The 15,464-nt window shown below is 40.9% G+C and overlaps 3 protein-coding genes across 4 annotated transcripts in view; 1 reads left to right on the top strand and 2 right to left on the bottom strand.

The window, feature by feature from the left end:
* Positions 1-1,572: 1,572 nt before the first annotated feature.
* elovl4a (ELOVL fatty acid elongase 4a) lies at positions 1,573-7,734 on the bottom strand. The gene is made up of 7 exons (XM_005944543.3): positions 7,494-7,734; positions 6,472-6,554; positions 5,765-5,952; positions 5,425-5,505; positions 4,771-4,942; positions 3,871-3,998; positions 1,573-3,737 (listed from the first exon to the last, which is right to left on the bottom strand). The coding sequence occupies exons 2-7, from the start codon at positions 6,536-6,538 to the stop codon at positions 3,411-3,413; spliced, it is 963 nt and encodes a 320-aa protein (XP_005944605.1). The 5' UTR covers positions 6,539-6,554; positions 7,494-7,734; the 3' UTR covers positions 1,573-3,410.
* A 911-nt stretch (positions 7,735-8,645) lies between these two features.
* On the top strand, positions 8,646-14,153 carry prelid3a (PRELI domain containing 3A). 2 transcript variants are annotated; one of them, XM_005944542.2, is made up of 7 exons: positions 8,649-9,019; positions 9,317-9,485; positions 9,700-9,789; positions 9,880-9,950; positions 10,136-10,238; positions 10,479-10,555; positions 10,677-14,153. In XM_005944542.2, the coding sequence occupies exons 1-6, from the start codon at positions 8,988-8,990 to the stop codon at positions 10,548-10,550; spliced, it is 537 nt and encodes a 178-aa protein (XP_005944604.1). In that variant the 5' UTR covers positions 8,649-8,987; the 3' UTR covers positions 10,551-10,555; positions 10,677-14,153. The 2 variants fall into 2 exon arrangements, with proteins under 2 accessions (XP_042068678.1, XP_005944604.1); XM_042212744.1 differs by lacking the exon at positions 10,479-10,555 and having other exon boundaries at positions 8,646-9,019.
* Positions 13,333-15,464, bottom strand: part of fbxo32 (F-box protein 32) — a 7,055-nt gene continuing 4,923 nt past the window's right edge. Inside the window, exons 7-9 of the mRNA XM_005944536.3 lie at positions 15,278-15,460; positions 14,735-14,878; positions 13,333-14,605 (exon numbers count right to left, since the gene is read on the bottom strand). Of these exons, the coding sequence (XP_005944598.1) occupies positions 14,516-14,605; positions 14,735-14,878; positions 15,278-15,460 (417 nt within the window). The 3' untranslated portion in view covers positions 13,333-14,515. The remainder of the gene's footprint in view (positions 14,606-14,734; positions 14,879-15,277; positions 15,461-15,464) is intronic.

Genomic DNA, 15,464 nt, shown 5'->3' with positions numbered 1-15,464 from the left:
AGCAAATACTCCGAGGGTCACAATGTCTGCCATGGATCAAACAAATCAAACCTGTTCTCTCCCGTCCATTATGCCCTCCTTCCATACTCCCACCATCTGATGGTTTTTTGATGAAGAACCCAAACAGTATGCTGAGAACTGGGATCATTTGATTCACATATCTATTGAAAACTTAGGTCTATTCTCTTCATATCATGAAACCAGGCAGTACATTGTGTTTATGACAAGTTATTTCCATTTAAAAACGTGGTCAGTGTAGTGAGCACACAATTTAATATTTGATGCTCATTTTAATCTGACCAATCTCCCCCATTGTTTTTTAAACCTGGAAATCCACATTAAGGGTAAAAACACAAACTTGATTCAAACACATTTTTCAGGCCTTGTCAGTATTATGTTCGACCAGCCTTTGCCTTCAGAACTGCTTTAATCTCCATGGTACCGATTCAACAGAGAAACATTCATCTGAGATTTTGCTGCAGATCCATGATCTCTGTTTCCTGTTTCACTATTTCCCAGAGGTGCCCTGTTATATGGTGACTGTGGAAGCCGCAAACACACCTTCATGATCAGGAAACCAGTCTGAGATGACATGAGCTTTGTGACATGGTGCGTTATCCTGCTGGAAACAGCCATCATTAGATCGATAATCTGCAGTCACAAAGGGATGGACACAGTCAGCACCAATATGTGATTAAGCTGTGGAATTCAATGGGTACTCAGCTGGCAATACAGGGTGCAAAACAACCAACACCTTTACATCATCCCCCACCAGCCTAGACCGCTGAAACAAGTTAGGATGGATCCATACTTTTATGTTGTTCATGCCAAATTCTGACCCTACAATCTGAATGCAGCAGAAATCAAGGCTCATCATACGAGGCAACCTTTCTCCAGAATTCTGTTGACTAATTTTGGCACCAGTGTGAATTGTAGCTTCAATTTCCTGCTTTTTAGCTGAAAGGAGTGGCATCCAGTATATTCTACTGCTGCTGTAGCCCATCTGCGCCAAGGTTCAGTTCAAGTTTATTGTCATTTTCAGAAAACATTGTAGCAACATTTACCCTTAATGACTGTTACCCAACTTTACATGAACATATAGAAAGTGTTAAAAATGTTAAGAAGAATTTAAAATTAAGGGATTTAAGGTTCGATCTGCTGGGTAAATGCACTTCTGTATCTCATAAATTACTGTCAACAAGGCATTTTCACCCAAAGAAATGCAGCTCACAAAATATCTTTTCTTTTTAAGACCATTCTTTGGAAACCACATAGATGGTTGTGTGAGGAAAATCCCAGCAGATCAGCAAATATTAAATACAAATCTGTCTGGCCCCAGCAACCACGCCACATTCAAGGTAATTTAAATCACCTTTTTTCCACATTGTGATGCTTAATTTGACCTTTCCCATGTATGCATTGATTTGCTGCCACGTGATTGGTTGATTAGATATTTGCATTAACAAGCAGTTGTACAGGTGTACCTAATGAAGATTCTGGTGAGTGCTGAATGAAAATATCTTTGTTAAAGACAAACTGCACCATGAAGGAGACAATTAAACCAAGTCAGCATTTGTACAGGCATTCAGTTTAGTTTAATCTGAAGAGAGTTCAAAGATAAGATATTAAAAAGAAAAAAGGAAGAACTTAAAAACAGAAGCAATGTTGACTTATAAAACGCCCAAGCAGAAAAGGCAGGAACATTCCCAAATGAGCAGTGTCCAAAATATCACAATATAATATGTACAACACAAAAAGAAGACAAATACATAGACAATTACTCTTAGCAAGGTGGAAAACAGTATTTACATAACAATAAATAACCAATAAATAAAATGACATTGAAACACATTAGCTGAAAGATGAAATAAGCCAGGAGTTGTTCATATATATCAGGCTGATCATTTATGCTCCATATACTACAGACAGTGGTAATGCATACATAGTTCTAATAGATGCACACCAAGTCTTTTTATGTAGAAATCATTATCTTTTATCTTTTCTAATCCAAATCTTGTTTCTGATAAATTTACATTCAAGCCTGCTCCAGGCATGAATTCAATCTGAAAAGTTGACTGAATACGTAAAGGAGTTTTTCTCAAAGAAAACAGCGCTGAAGGCAGGTTTAGTTAACGTGATGTTTTGTTTCTTTAAAAAAAGGTAGCAGCTGTAAGCTAGCTCTGAATTCTCTACAAGTACAAAAGGGAAGCCAGAATGCCACCATGTCGTCAGCACATTACATCTTCACCAGGGTCTAAGACGAACGACAACTTCTGAGAGGACAGAATATAAAAAGACAAGTAAACATCAGCAAAGACACAACGCAGCCAGCTTCGCTGACGGGGGTGGGGTGGTGGTGGGGGAACACTGAGATAGTCATCAGATTCATCATTTATCTGAATAACATTTATTACATTTCATCACATTACATACAGGTAAGGATATGCAAAATTGGTTATGGTTGTAAATAGAAATAATAATTTGTCACCCCCATGTGAGCTGAAGCTAATCTTTTCATCTTAAAAGCAGCAGTGGAACAGCGTCATCCAATCAGGGTTGACAATTCATTTACTCCTATTTCTATGTACCCCTATGTATCTCTGCATATGGATTTCTTCTTCTCCTTTACATATACATACATACATATATATACATATATATATGTATATATATGTATACTTGTGCGTTAATGGATGACAGCTCAAAAGTGAGCATTTATATCCCATAAATAAATTAGTGTAAATAAGACAGTTTCATCTGCACAACTAAGTGGCTAACTGTAGGAGTGTCAGTTTGCAGCACACAGGTGCTGTAAACTCAAAGTCTCACCTGTGCAACGTCAACAACGTGTAAATAATATGAGGACAAAACTGACACGATAGTGTACGTTATCGTCAGCTTTGTATCTGTACAGGTAAGCAACAAAAAATAAGAATACACTCAAATATAAATAGACATTTCTGTTATCATGTGTATTCCTGTCTCAGTATAGCAGTTTCTAATTGCTTTTTACCAGCTCAGATGCATTAAATGCAACTTTCTCACTTTTCAGGCTTCGATTTTAACTAGCTAAAAGTCACTCATGGAAGCAGGTCTACTCAGCGCCACAATAAAGAGAAGGAATACAAAGCTCTGTCTGACACCAGAAACTGTTGTATTTGGTGTTGTGATAATGGTCATCCGGTGTATGACCAGCGATCACCTTTTAGTAACAGAATGGTCCTCTCTTAACAAAAAATGCCTGCCTCGTATTTTATATACAACTCAGATCATGGCTTAAATAAACTCATCCCACCTGATCATCCACTTATCTAAATCTTCCTCAAAGTAAGTCTTTCATGTTTTAGCACGATCAGCCTAGAAACCAAGCAAGGCCCTACCTCACCTGAACCTCTTTGACTCACCCTCCTTTAATCTCTTTTAGCTCGTCCTTTCCTCTTTCTCCTCCCAGAGTTCTCCTGGGGTTTCTCCTCTTTGCTCCCCATCAGCATTGCTCCGTTGGCAGCTTTGCTGAGGCCGTTGAGGGTGCCATTAGAAACAGCCTTGCCGGCTTTGGAGGAAGAGGACACGTCGCGACGTGCAGGTTGCTGGCGGCGGTAGGTTTGATAGTAGAAGTTGCCAAACAGGACGATGAAGGTGATGGCGTAGCAGATGAGGGAGTAGTGCATCCAGTGGGGGAAATCGCAGTTGACATAGAGAGACAAGGCCGTGTGACCGATGGTGACATGGAACTGAACCTGAGCCCCAAAGAGAGAATAAGAGTTATGCTTTTGCACCATATTGTGTTTTCACTGTTCTTTCATAGCTAGAAGAATGATTTTCAGTCAAATGATCCCTACAGTCAATATATTTCATTGGAAATCAACCTACCATCTGGATAATTGTCAGATACTTCTTCCACCACAGGTACTTTTGGATCTTAGGTCCACAGGAGGCAAGACCGTAATACAGGTACATCAGGACATGGATCATCGCATTCATATGTGCACCAAAGAATGCTGCAGTAGAAGAAACAATAAGTTTTTAATTTTGTTCTGCTTACTATAGTTAAAAAAAATCTTAAACTGAGTTGCTTTGAACTCCTGCTGTCTGTATCCAATAAAAAGACAATAGTTGAGGGGGTGGGAGATACAAACAAGTGTAGGTCCAGGGGCCCCATGAATCCCGATTAAACTATCCAAGCTACATATGACGATACTATACTTGTGGGTTTCAGTGAAATTTGTCATCTAGCTTCCTCATCAGTGTTCAGACTCAGTTTACTCTCAGTCACAATCATCTACTTGCAAATATACATACAGCTGCACCTGTGTTTACTAATTAGCAAGTGATAGCGTGTTAGCATGCTAAATACATACTGTGAACATGATAAACATTGTACCCAATAGTAAACTTCAGCGATTAAATGCTATTACTCTCAACATGTTGCCTTGTTGGCATTAGCACTTAGCTCAAAGTGCTCCTCTGCCTGTGGTATACCTTTACAGAGTTGCTAGCATGGCTGTTAATATGCAGATGCATATTATAAAAAAAATAACCTCAACAAACAACAATAATGAATACATTTACCAGTAGTGAATAAAAGGTTTATAGACAAGTAGCTCCACATGTCTGGTTTAGCTTCCTGAAGCACCCACCAAGGGATTTGTGTCTCTTCCCAGCCTCACCCAGTATAAACCACAAAACTACAGAGCCAGTGAAGGCTTTATCAACAGCAATGCTGATAAATTCAGCATATAGCTGATGTCTGCTGTGTTGTGAGCTACTCACACTGTCCCCCTGCCACCCACTTGATGCCAATCCACCAGAGCGTGAACATGGAGCAATGATGGTAGACGTGCAGGAAGGTGACCTGGTTAAATTTTTTCCTCAAGATGAAAAACACAGTGTCCAGATACTCAATGCCCTTGGAGATGAAATACCACCACAGAGCTCCTGCCACCTGACTCCCACAGAAATAAAGAAGGAGAAGAAAAAGACTGTTAACATATGAACATATATGATCAAGAGCTACATGTGCGTGAACTCTGATTTTGGAAATCTTAACCTCGACCCGAGACTGACTCACTTGTAGTTTCTGTTTCAAACTACGTCATGGAGCAACAGGAAGGAAGGTGAAACTGAACACCATTCAACTCCGGCTTGTACTTTTTTCTGATAACAGGCCCATGCTCTAAATGTATGGACGCCGCTCATGTTTCTAAAAGCTCTCTGAGTGACGTGTCCCTGGCAGGCTGACTGTAATTTTCTGAACCATGGGTACAGTGGAGAATTATTAACAGGTAGGGATCTGGTTCCAAGGAAACTAATTATTGTAGCCACAAAAGTCTTAAGATAGTAAGTTACATAAACAGCTGAAGTCCCACTACTATATTCAGAGTTTATCTATGCAAGTGTGTGTGTGTGCACGCTCTGAACACTCACCCTGACTTCATTGGGATCATCTGAATAATCCACCGATTGACAAATGTAACTGTATCTGGCTGCTCGCGTTGCCATAAACAGCTGAAAAAACAAGAGTGTCCATTGAGTCACTGCTATCAAGCATACAGTGATAATGGCAGAGAAAAGAAGAGATGGAGTGCAGACAAGAGCATGAGTACACTGTAATTAGGTTAGTCTAAACCCAGAGGACAAAACGGCTGCTGTAACGTATCAACTCGGGAGCACAGTTAACGCTGGAATAAGAGGATATCAGATTTAATTCACTGACTGCAGTTATTGGACGCGTGCAAGTAACAATCAAAACAATGTGACAATCTACCTCTTTAAAGATGAAGAAGTTGAGGAAGACCATGCTGAAGTTGTAGACAATAAGGGTTTTGCGGAGCTGGAAGGGCTCTCTGTTCTTCATGTATTTGGGCCCAAGCCAGAGAAAGAGGAGGTAGGAGGTGCTGATGGCGAGCGTGGGTAGGGGGTTGTCCATCAGGGGCCATTTCTCCACACGCTTGTCTGACAGAAACATGTTTTCATAGAGTTACATAAATATTCGTAATATTTGCATTGCACTGATGCAGCGTGGGTTCAGTATATTTTGAGAGGAGTGCTCGTGCTGAGTAGTAGTGCAGATAACAGATAATATCCTGCAGGTGGATGCCCAGTGGTCAGTTTGATGGTGATACTTTGAGAGAGCATCCAAGCATATCCTGGGTTGATAAAGGGTACAGGGCCTGTTACTGGGTGTAGCAACAAAAATACATACTGCGGTATATTGCAGTTCATATATAGCTACTATATGTCCTAAAGTATTGAGTAATTTGTTAACAAATTGCCAGTGATGCACTATTCTTATACTAACTCCCTCTATAATGACTCACAGCAGCAAGAACCCTGCAGAGTGATACATAATATCTAAGGCTGGACACACGGGCAAGTGAATGTGCATTTACTCACTGATAAATACAACTTCTCTGATCTTAAAATATCTCACACAGATGCTCTCAGGCATGCCGGATGTTTTGAAGGTATTACCTGCAATAGTGAGGGTCCATTTGTAGAACTCTATGGTGTCGTTGATTAAATGTGTGATGATCTCCATGGCTGGGGTAGTTAACCTGAAATAAAACAGACAACCATTTAATAAACAGAGCTAAATTCACTGAGGTTGAGTGGTGTCATTATGTAGAAGAGCAATAACAGGGAAAAGACATCTTAATAATGGCAATAAATTTATTTTAACACCACTCCTCAGAAAAGTAATCAAATAAATAGATCAATAGGCCAACGGGAGGTCAGTTACATGATAGGAGTTTGGTGCTCCATGAGGCCTTGGTAGTTGGGCAATAGGCTTCATTGCGCACAAAAGCTGGGAACACAGGCTGGTAGAGCGCATGTGTCAGCAGATTTTTGGTTTGAACACGACCAACAGCCAACCTGGTGACTCTTCGAACGAGAAGATGCCTTACATACTTTTACAATGTAATGCCTCATCTCCTGTAAAGAGAGCCAGGATGAAATACTCTGACTGTGGATTGCACATTCAGACGCAGGGTGTGATTTAACGCTCCTAAAAAGGTGCACCACCCCCCACCTCCCTCTCCTCCCCTTTCTCTCTCCGGCCCGGAGCGGATCAAGCGATGCTGCAGCATCTGCCATATTCCTGCACGCGCTCTACACAAAAACCGATCAGAGAATAAGACAATAATTGCAATTTATATGGAAGTTAAGATTCGTATTTAATACGCATATCTCTAAAAGCTTTTATTGCGATAAAAGCTTTATTGCATGCGTTTTAAAAAGCCCACTCTGTGTCACGGGTTTGCTTTCTGCGGCATGCAATCCCGGCCTTCAACCACGGGCTGCACGAGCAGTCTTATTGTCAGCCTGATCTCTCAAAAACTCACAGCTGATTGTATCTATGCGCCATTAAAACAACGCTTTCCACAAAACACATGATCTGACACTCAACGTCTGCATGCATCGCACAGTAGGCCACAATAGCGACATTTGTCTCGCCTTCACCTCCGCGCGGATGAGGATGCTCGTTTCCTTACCGTGTCGGTGCTTTAAAAGAAAATCCCACTATTTTTACATTCAGTGCAAGGTCACGCGATGCGCGTTAATCCGACCTCCAATCTCCTGATAGACTTTTATGTGACCTGATGAATTGTTTCGTTATTTGGAGTGAAACAGACGGGCCGCTGAATGAACGGCAATGGCACGAAATTCTCGTTAAGGGACCATACTAGCCTCCACTGCGCGTCTGCTTCTATGAATACCAACAACACGAGCGTAAATCCAAACAGTTATTATGTTGTACTTCCGGTTATATTTCAAAAATAATAAGATTTTGTTCCCAACTGATTGCCCCCCACTCCAATGATCTTATATTATTATAATAATATTATATGATAATAATAATAATAATAATAATAATAATAATAATAATAATAATAATAATAATAGTTTCGTCTTGATGCATTCTCAATCATCCAGGTAAGTAAATCTCCAAAAGTTGATTGCGTTCATCTCGACGTAGCGTATTATTATTATTATTGTCATTATTATTATTATTAATAATAATAATAATCATTATATAATATTATTATTATTATTGTCTATATGATTTGGTTTGTTGTTTTTCTATTTTTCTTTTCTTTTCTCCTTTTTAATAGCGCACTTTGGGTTTTTATTGGAAAGGACTTACCCTTTATTTCCGGTTAGGTTTACGATCTCCTTCGTGCAACTTGACTCAACCCCGCTCCTTTGCTGCCACTTGTCGGTGGATGAGGGAAGGATGCTTTGCACATGCGCACAAATTGAGACGGATGCAGCAACAAGCGCTTCACCAGCTTTAGTCAAGTCAGCCGGACACAAGCAGAGTCAGACAGGAAGAGCGGTACCCTTCGCAGAAATCTCATTGGAATACACTCATTGAAAGTGTTGCATCATAGTGCATTAAAGAGTTGTATAAACGCCATTAATGATACAAATTAAGAGATATGATTGCAGTTTAGGGCGCTGTTCATTACGAGTACATTCATATAGAAAAATTCTGACACTAATAAAAAGATTAATGCTAATTAACGTTTATGAACTGTATATCTCCATGAGATCGTCCACATACTCTACGTGATGTCGGTAAAACCAGTGTCGTCGACTGATCAGGACACTCGAGCGAGGATTTTATTCTGAAATGTGCGACCTGACTCCTGTATCTCACTATGTGACTTGACGCTACTTGCCTCCGCAGTTGCACCGGCTTCTTTTGTGTCCTAGCGGGACGATTTACTTGGATTCATCCATTACAGGCCATCTGCCTGTCGTCGCCGTGACGCGGGGATCGCAGGGTGTTTTGCGCAGTTTTTACGCGAAGCTGATATGCGGAGAAAAGCTGGGATGTGTTCCCTGGACTCACTGCATTGATGTTCGTGAGCTTCTGTCATCACAGGCCTCATTCTCCCATTACTGGAGCTAGTTCCTCATTATAATGGTGCGGTGAAAAGGGCGTTTTGTTCCGCGATAAGGTCAACAGACTGACATATAAAATGAAGATTTGGAGCACGGAGCATGTTTTCAGGTTGGTCAGCACACTGAGCCGGCATGTCCTTGTCTTTAACTTAATGTAACCCGGTGCTTTAAACGGTGAAGCTCATGGCTCCATATCTCCAGTCAGTCTGCTCTATGTTAAGTCATGATGGTAAGTCTTTATATGGGCTTGACACCAGGAGGCGTGCCACTGATGATGTTTCAAGGATGATCACTAACCACACCTGTCCAAGCCAGAGTGTGTCTTTCAGAAACCAACAATGGAAGATTTTTGATGGCTGCTGTTGTAACCACATTTAAACGTTATCTTGTACTGGTCTGTGTGCAGTTACCCTTGGGAGACAGTGATCAAGGCTGCTATGAGGAAGTACCCCAACCCCATGAACCCTAACGTGATCGGGGTGGACGTGTTGGACCGCAGTCTGGACACAGAGGGCCGGCTTCACAGCCACAGACTCCTCAGCACAGAGTGGGGCCTACCGGCTATCGTCAGAGCGGTCAGTCATCAGCAGATACAGATATATGAAATGGTTCTCAATGTATTGCAGGGGTTCCGTGTTTCAAAGGAATGACAGCACAACAATTCATTCACCTGAAGCGACTACAAACACTTCAGGTGAATGAAGTGTTTGTAGTAATTAGGCTGTTGCCAGTACAGGTTTGATTGCTGGTGTGATTTAGTGTGTCTGTGCTGTATATTTCTGTCTGTAGATACTGGGAACCAACCAGACACAGACCTATGTGAAGGAACATTCCATAGTTGATCCAGAGGAGAAAAAGATGGAGTTGTGCTCAACAAATGTAAGTTAATATGGAGGCTTGCAGCTTGATAAATGCTTTTAAACAAAGTGTGGCACAGACTTTGTCACCATCTACCCTTTTATTTTCCAGATCACTCTAACTAACCTCATATCTGTGGATGAGAGGCTTCTTTATAGACCACACCCAGAAAATCCTGAGGTGTAAGTAGTCTAACTTTTATTTTATTTGCATGTGTTTAGAATGAATACCATCAGTCCATTTTTAAAGGGCTAAGAGATAGGAGCCAGAATCAACGTGACACTATTTTTTTGCAGAAACAAGATGTTACGGTAATGTTTTTCTGTTTAACGATGTCTCTGCGATTGCCTGTGCTCTCTCTGCTCAGGACTGTCCTGACCCAGGAAGCCATCATTACAGTGAAGGGAGTCAGTCTGGGCAGCTACCTGGAAGCCATGATGGCCAGGAGTATGTCAGCTAACGCCAGGAAGGTAACACATAATATGTTTCTCTTTTTATTTGTCTTTTGCACCCTGATTTGATGATGAATGCAGATTCAAATAATACAGTCTTTGCATGTCTTCTAAGTGGGCCTCTGCTTTCTCTGCTAGTTTCTTTACCACTCTGGCAGAAGCACAGTCAGTGGTTTACAACCCCACCAGGATGTTCACTGGCCAGTCTCTGGGCCTTGGTCTTGTTTTTAACCTTTCTTTCTCTCTGTGAATCTGTAGGGTTGGGATGCTATTGAGTGGATTATTCAGAACTCTGAAAGAGAAAATGTTCCTCTCTGTGACATTTACTAACGCTGGTAACTCTTCTTTTTGCCTTTCTTCGCAACTTTCTTCTTCATTCATACCTCTGAAAATCCCCAAAGTTGTAAGTGCAGAGAAGCCATAAAATTCTTAGAGCTTCTTTGTTTGAATTTACAGATGTTGAAGTGTACAGTGGCAACTATTTTCCCCGGCTACACCTCATAAACAACTGGCGATCCTCAGCATTTCCAGCATTTCTCTGGCCGGTGGTGGTCTGAGAGGTTTTTTTCTGGATTTCTGTCTGAAACAGCACTGGAAGAACAAACAAAAAGTAACATTTTTGCCAAAGCTGAATGATTATTAAAAAGTATTAGAGTAGATTTTAAGAGATAAGGGGCCAACTGTGGTAGGCATAACTCATTGCTCACTGACTACTCATTAACTCATTAGCTGTTTAAAGAAGTGTTAGCAAAACAGAGAGCTGCATCAGCTTCACTGAAGGACCACCTGAAAACACTGTTTGAAATATTATATTACAGATGACTTTCACACCATGCCATATTATTTTTAAAACTGTAGGGAGGAAGGATGCAAAAGACGACGAAGTGGTACAATGTTACTAATATGCAACCAACTTCATGATTTTATTTGAACTAATGTAGATTTTGTGTAGTGTCACACAACAGAGACTATAGTAGGAGTTTAAATTGGAAAGTTTTTATTGGTGCTTATTACTTGTTACAACGGGGCACAGACTGTAGATCATGTCCGCATGATAGTAGTAAAAAAAAAACAGCAAGAATGTGGGAGTGGGAAGAAAAATATTTAGATAGACAATATCAGTTCTTTGACTTACTATCACAAAAACAAGATGGGAATGTATCATTAGCATCGCCTTCTTTCTGTACTCTCAAAGCATCAATACACCGGCTTCTTTTTGATGTAGCATGGGCAGCAGGTTTGCAAGCAGGTTACTGAGGAAGAGGAGGATCGTGCAGGTTATACAAACGCACACAGGCTAAACCATTTATAATGGCCTTAAGATGATGCCTGTGTATTGTTGCTTTGAGGGCAGTGCAATGCCTTTGCCAGTCACACCTGTCATGCTTCCACATGCTGAACTACTCCATAACCTGTATACCCTGAGGAGCAGGGCAGTACTGTATGTGCAATTCTGCATTGGGAGAAGCACAGCGTGCTAAATCAGCTTTCTGAGTAAAATTTAAAAAAATTACATATTTGTATAAATATTATTTATTTAACAATGTGTGATAAAACGTAAATTATTTCATGTGTGTGTGGGTGTGTGTTCATTTCATGGGGGGAAAACGTTACTTTTTCTTTTTCTTTTTTTTTTTATTTGTAACTTGAAACAGTTGTCTTTCTGCAATGATTTAAAAAAGTGCTTGAAAAATTGCTGAAGTCATTTAGATTTTCACTTCAGAGCCACAGTGTCATTTTATAGCATGAATCTCTCTATACAAGGCTGACACTGCCTGAATGCTTTGGTTTGTGTCAATAACACTCACATTTGAAAAGAAGCATACATCTGAGGCAAACCTCTCAGTAACTGTTGCACCATGACCACAGTGAACATACCAAGAGTTTTTTAAACTGCAGTGTAGTTCATCATTTGTCCAATTGGGGGCACACAGATACCTATGGTGCGGCCTCTGTTCACCTCCAGCAAGAAACCTAGAAAATGTTTAAAAGTTGTCCTCATGTAAGCTCATTGTATACGCCGTTCAATAAATAAAGGAAACTTCTTTTTTTTTTTTTTAATTAACGGCGCACTTAATGATCACGGCATTACACAAAGTCAGTTAAACTTAAGGCATATCAGTCTATCGAGTTTTGTGAATTCATTATGCTTGCTTTGGTAAACATGAAAGTTACGAGGTTCACCGATTAGGGGAAAAATTACAAGACAACCCCCCTAAGAGGGAATGGTTTTACAGGTGGTGCCCACAGAACCATTGCGCTCTCCTTTTCCCTGCTGCCTGATTTCTCTCTAACCCTGCTTTTTGCTTGCATCCTTATCACTACTGGTAACATGAGACAGTACCTGCAGCCCATTCAGGCTGCACAGGTAGACCAGGTCCTCCAAAAATGGCACATCAATGTATGCTGTTGCAGGAATGTTTACTGTCTCAAAAGTGTTGCAGAGATCCCACGAGAGGGGCCATTACACAGGAAGAGAGGGAGGTAACCCAGCAGCACCAGTATCTGCTCCTTTGTGCAAGAGAATAGGGTGCCAGTGTTGGGCCTGGCAATTCTGGTGTTACTAAGAGAATGCACACTAAGCTGCATGGTACTGGTCTGAGAACTTCAGTCCCACTAAATGATGTCAGGACATCATGCCAAGTCTGTTACTTCCCATTTTGGTCAGAAACATGCAGACAAGTAGCCAGCTGGAGGTCATTTTGTAGGACTCTAGCAGCACTCATGCTTGCACAAAATAAGTCCTGCCTAGCTCTCCTCAGATCTTCACACACTGGAAACCGTTCTCAGACACACACTAAATTTTCTTGCAACAGCGCACACACACACACACACACACACCCTGGAGGAGCTGGACTACCTGTCTAACCTCCAGCTACCAGAAGTGATGGGGAAACTAGCAAGAAGCTTCCTTATTTTGCAGTTGTTTCCACTCCAGAGCACTTGTCACTTTTATTTGCACCAAGGAAAGTGAACTGGTGTACAATGGATTCTGCTTCCTAACTGGACAGATTGATTCCTTGAAGTTTAACTGTGTGTTATACCATGATGATCAAGTGCTCTATTCATCCCCCCCCCCATAGAAAGGTGTAGCGACTACTCAGAAATGACACCAGCTTTAAGGGCTTTTTTGCCCCCCTTTTATTAATTGAACAGAACATAAAGAGAATGCATTGCATAGCATGTACATCATTCTTCACTGTCTGATCAGTGAAAAAATAAAATAAAAAAGTGAGTCTGGGTCAGACTGCACTTTTCCTTCAAACCCAAGTGCACAAGCTGAGCCGCTTGCCAAAAATCTCATTAAGTAAACACAATCAGCTCGATGTCATGCGGGATATCTCAAACAGTTAACTTTGGTGTGAGAGCCTCAGAGCTTAACCCTTCTGTAAATGAGACACTTGATGTTTAAAATGATAAAAAAATAAAAAAAATAAACAGCATTAGGATCTGAAAGCATTGCAAACAAGGCACAAGCTGTACCTATACGGCTTCAAGTTTCATGATAAAGGCACACACCACTGTTACACTGACTTTGATAACAATCTTTGGTAATACTGCACTCACGTGCTGCGGCTGTATCGCCTGCAACAGGAAAAAAAAATCAAATCCTTATAAAAGTGAAAAAGAAATCAAAATAGAAAAGACTATGACAGTGCGTCAACGTGTCAAACCCAGTCTAAACGGTTATTTACAACTCATGCTTACATTCATTTTCTCTTAGGTACCGCTGCAACCTAACATTTACTTTTCTTCATCCCAGTTCCAAACATGAATATTAGTACAGACTCCATCTAAACACCAAGCACACTGCACCTCCCCATACGAGCAATAACAAATACAACTTTAAAGAAATCGCTCTTCTTCCTTTGAAGAACAATTACTGAAACCACTGAAATACAAGATTAAAATAAAAAACAAAATCCAAAAAAAGGTGCTCAAATCTAAAGTTCAAAAGGTGCTTTTACTTTGCAAGTGTAATTTCAGAAAACACATTAAACTAAGATTGAACTCCAGCAGTTAAGTATTCCCTTCATTTCCTTCGCATGTAGCCCGATTTCCTCGACATCACTACTGCTCTTCGTCACGTCCACTAGCTTTCCACAGTTAACCCACTCTGATGGGTTCTCAGTGCTCGCTCAAAAGAAACCTGATTGCATAACTGTCCTGCTGCCTCAGCACTCTCCAGTCTCTTCTAAAATACATCCAAGAATCGTGATATTAAAGAAAACAATATGTACAGCAGTATGTACAGTCCGATCATCGGGATTCGGGGCGTCTGTGAGTGGGAGGGATCAGAATTTGAAAAGATTGATAAAGTCTTGAGGGGAGAGGGACATGGTGCAGCTTTCTGGGTTGTTGGCTGTGCAGGGGTGGTTTATATCCTGAAAGAAAAAAAGAAACATTGCATGAATTTATAATGCCTTTTTCCCCCTCTGCTTTAAAAACAAGAACATTTTAGTTTCACATCTACACTGATCAAGTGCAAAATGAAACAGAATGAAGCAGAGTACCTTCCAGAAAAGGATGTGGCAGTGTGTGCAGAAGTGCAGGGTGTCGCTGTATTGCTCTCTGTGAGGATAGCAGCGGCTCAGCTTAAAGTACATTTTTTTCCACTCCAGGTGACCTTTATCTGACACCAGCAGCCGCTTCCGGATCTAAAATATAAGACAGGCTTTTAAAAAAATGTTACTTAAAAAAAAAATAAATAAAAAAAAAAAATTATATATATATACACATATACACACACGCACACTCTTCAGGCTTTTATTTTATTCATATACTACTGGTCACACTCAGAGTGAGATTTTTTAGAAACCTTAATGGATAGTTTTGTCATTTGGGGGCGGGGGGGCGTCTATCCTGTAAAGCGTCTCTGTAGCCCACTTTAGCCTATAGGTGAGAATCCCTCACTCACTTATCAAATGCATGCCTTTTGAGCATGGTGCTGGGTTACTGCCTCCCATTTTCCAGGCTAGCTTTATCACAGATGCCATAAAGGCCATCTGAACATTCCACGTACGCAAGTGTTTGCATTCCCTTAAATTTCTACATGCCTGTCTGTCTGTGAAGTGGTACTGGCAGAGTTTCTTCCACAACAGCCGGTCCTCTGTGAGGGTCCCCAGCTCCGGACACACTTGGCCCAGGCTGACCAGGTCTCTGCCGTCAGAAAGACTGTGCATGATGTTCAGCTGCAGACTGGCAGGCAGGTCAGTCAGAGTCATGCCTGTATTTGTTGGCTTT

The sequence above is a fragment of the Haplochromis burtoni genome, unplaced genomic scaffold (assembly GCF_018398535.1).
Source record: "Haplochromis burtoni strain Fernald_Lab_line unplaced genomic scaffold, NCSU_Asbu1 Contig_391, whole genome shotgun sequence".
NCBI lineage: Eukaryota > Metazoa > Chordata > Actinopteri > Cichliformes > Cichlidae > Haplochromis > Haplochromis burtoni.
This window is presented reverse-complemented; position numbering and strand designations above follow the sequence as displayed.

Excerpts from the sequence above, each read along its gene's own strand:
- elovl4a (XM_005944543.3), bottom strand. The coding sequence starts at position 6,538 with ATGGAGATCATCACACATTTAATCAACGACACCATAGAGTTCTACAAA. Across the intron at positions 5,953-6,471 it reads ATGGACCCTCACTATTGCAG|ACAAGCGTGTGGAGAAATGG; the intron begins GTAATACCTTCA and ends TGTTTCTGTCAG. Across the intron at positions 4,943-5,424 it reads ATGATCCCAATGAAGTCAGG|GTGGCAGGAGCTCTGTGGTG; the intron begins GTGAGTGTTCAG and ends TGTGGGAGTCAG.
- prelid3a (XM_005944542.2), top strand. The coding sequence starts at position 8,988 with ATGAAGATTTGGAGCACGGAGCATGTTTTCAG. Across the intron at positions 9,020-9,316 it reads AGCACGGAGCATGTTTTCAG|TTACCCTTGGGAGACAGTGA; the intron begins GTTGGTCAGCAC and ends GTCTGTGTGCAG. Across the intron at positions 9,951-10,135 it reads CACCCAGAAAATCCTGAGGT|GACTGTCCTGACCCAGGAAG; the intron begins GTAAGTAGTCTA and ends CTCTCTGCTCAG.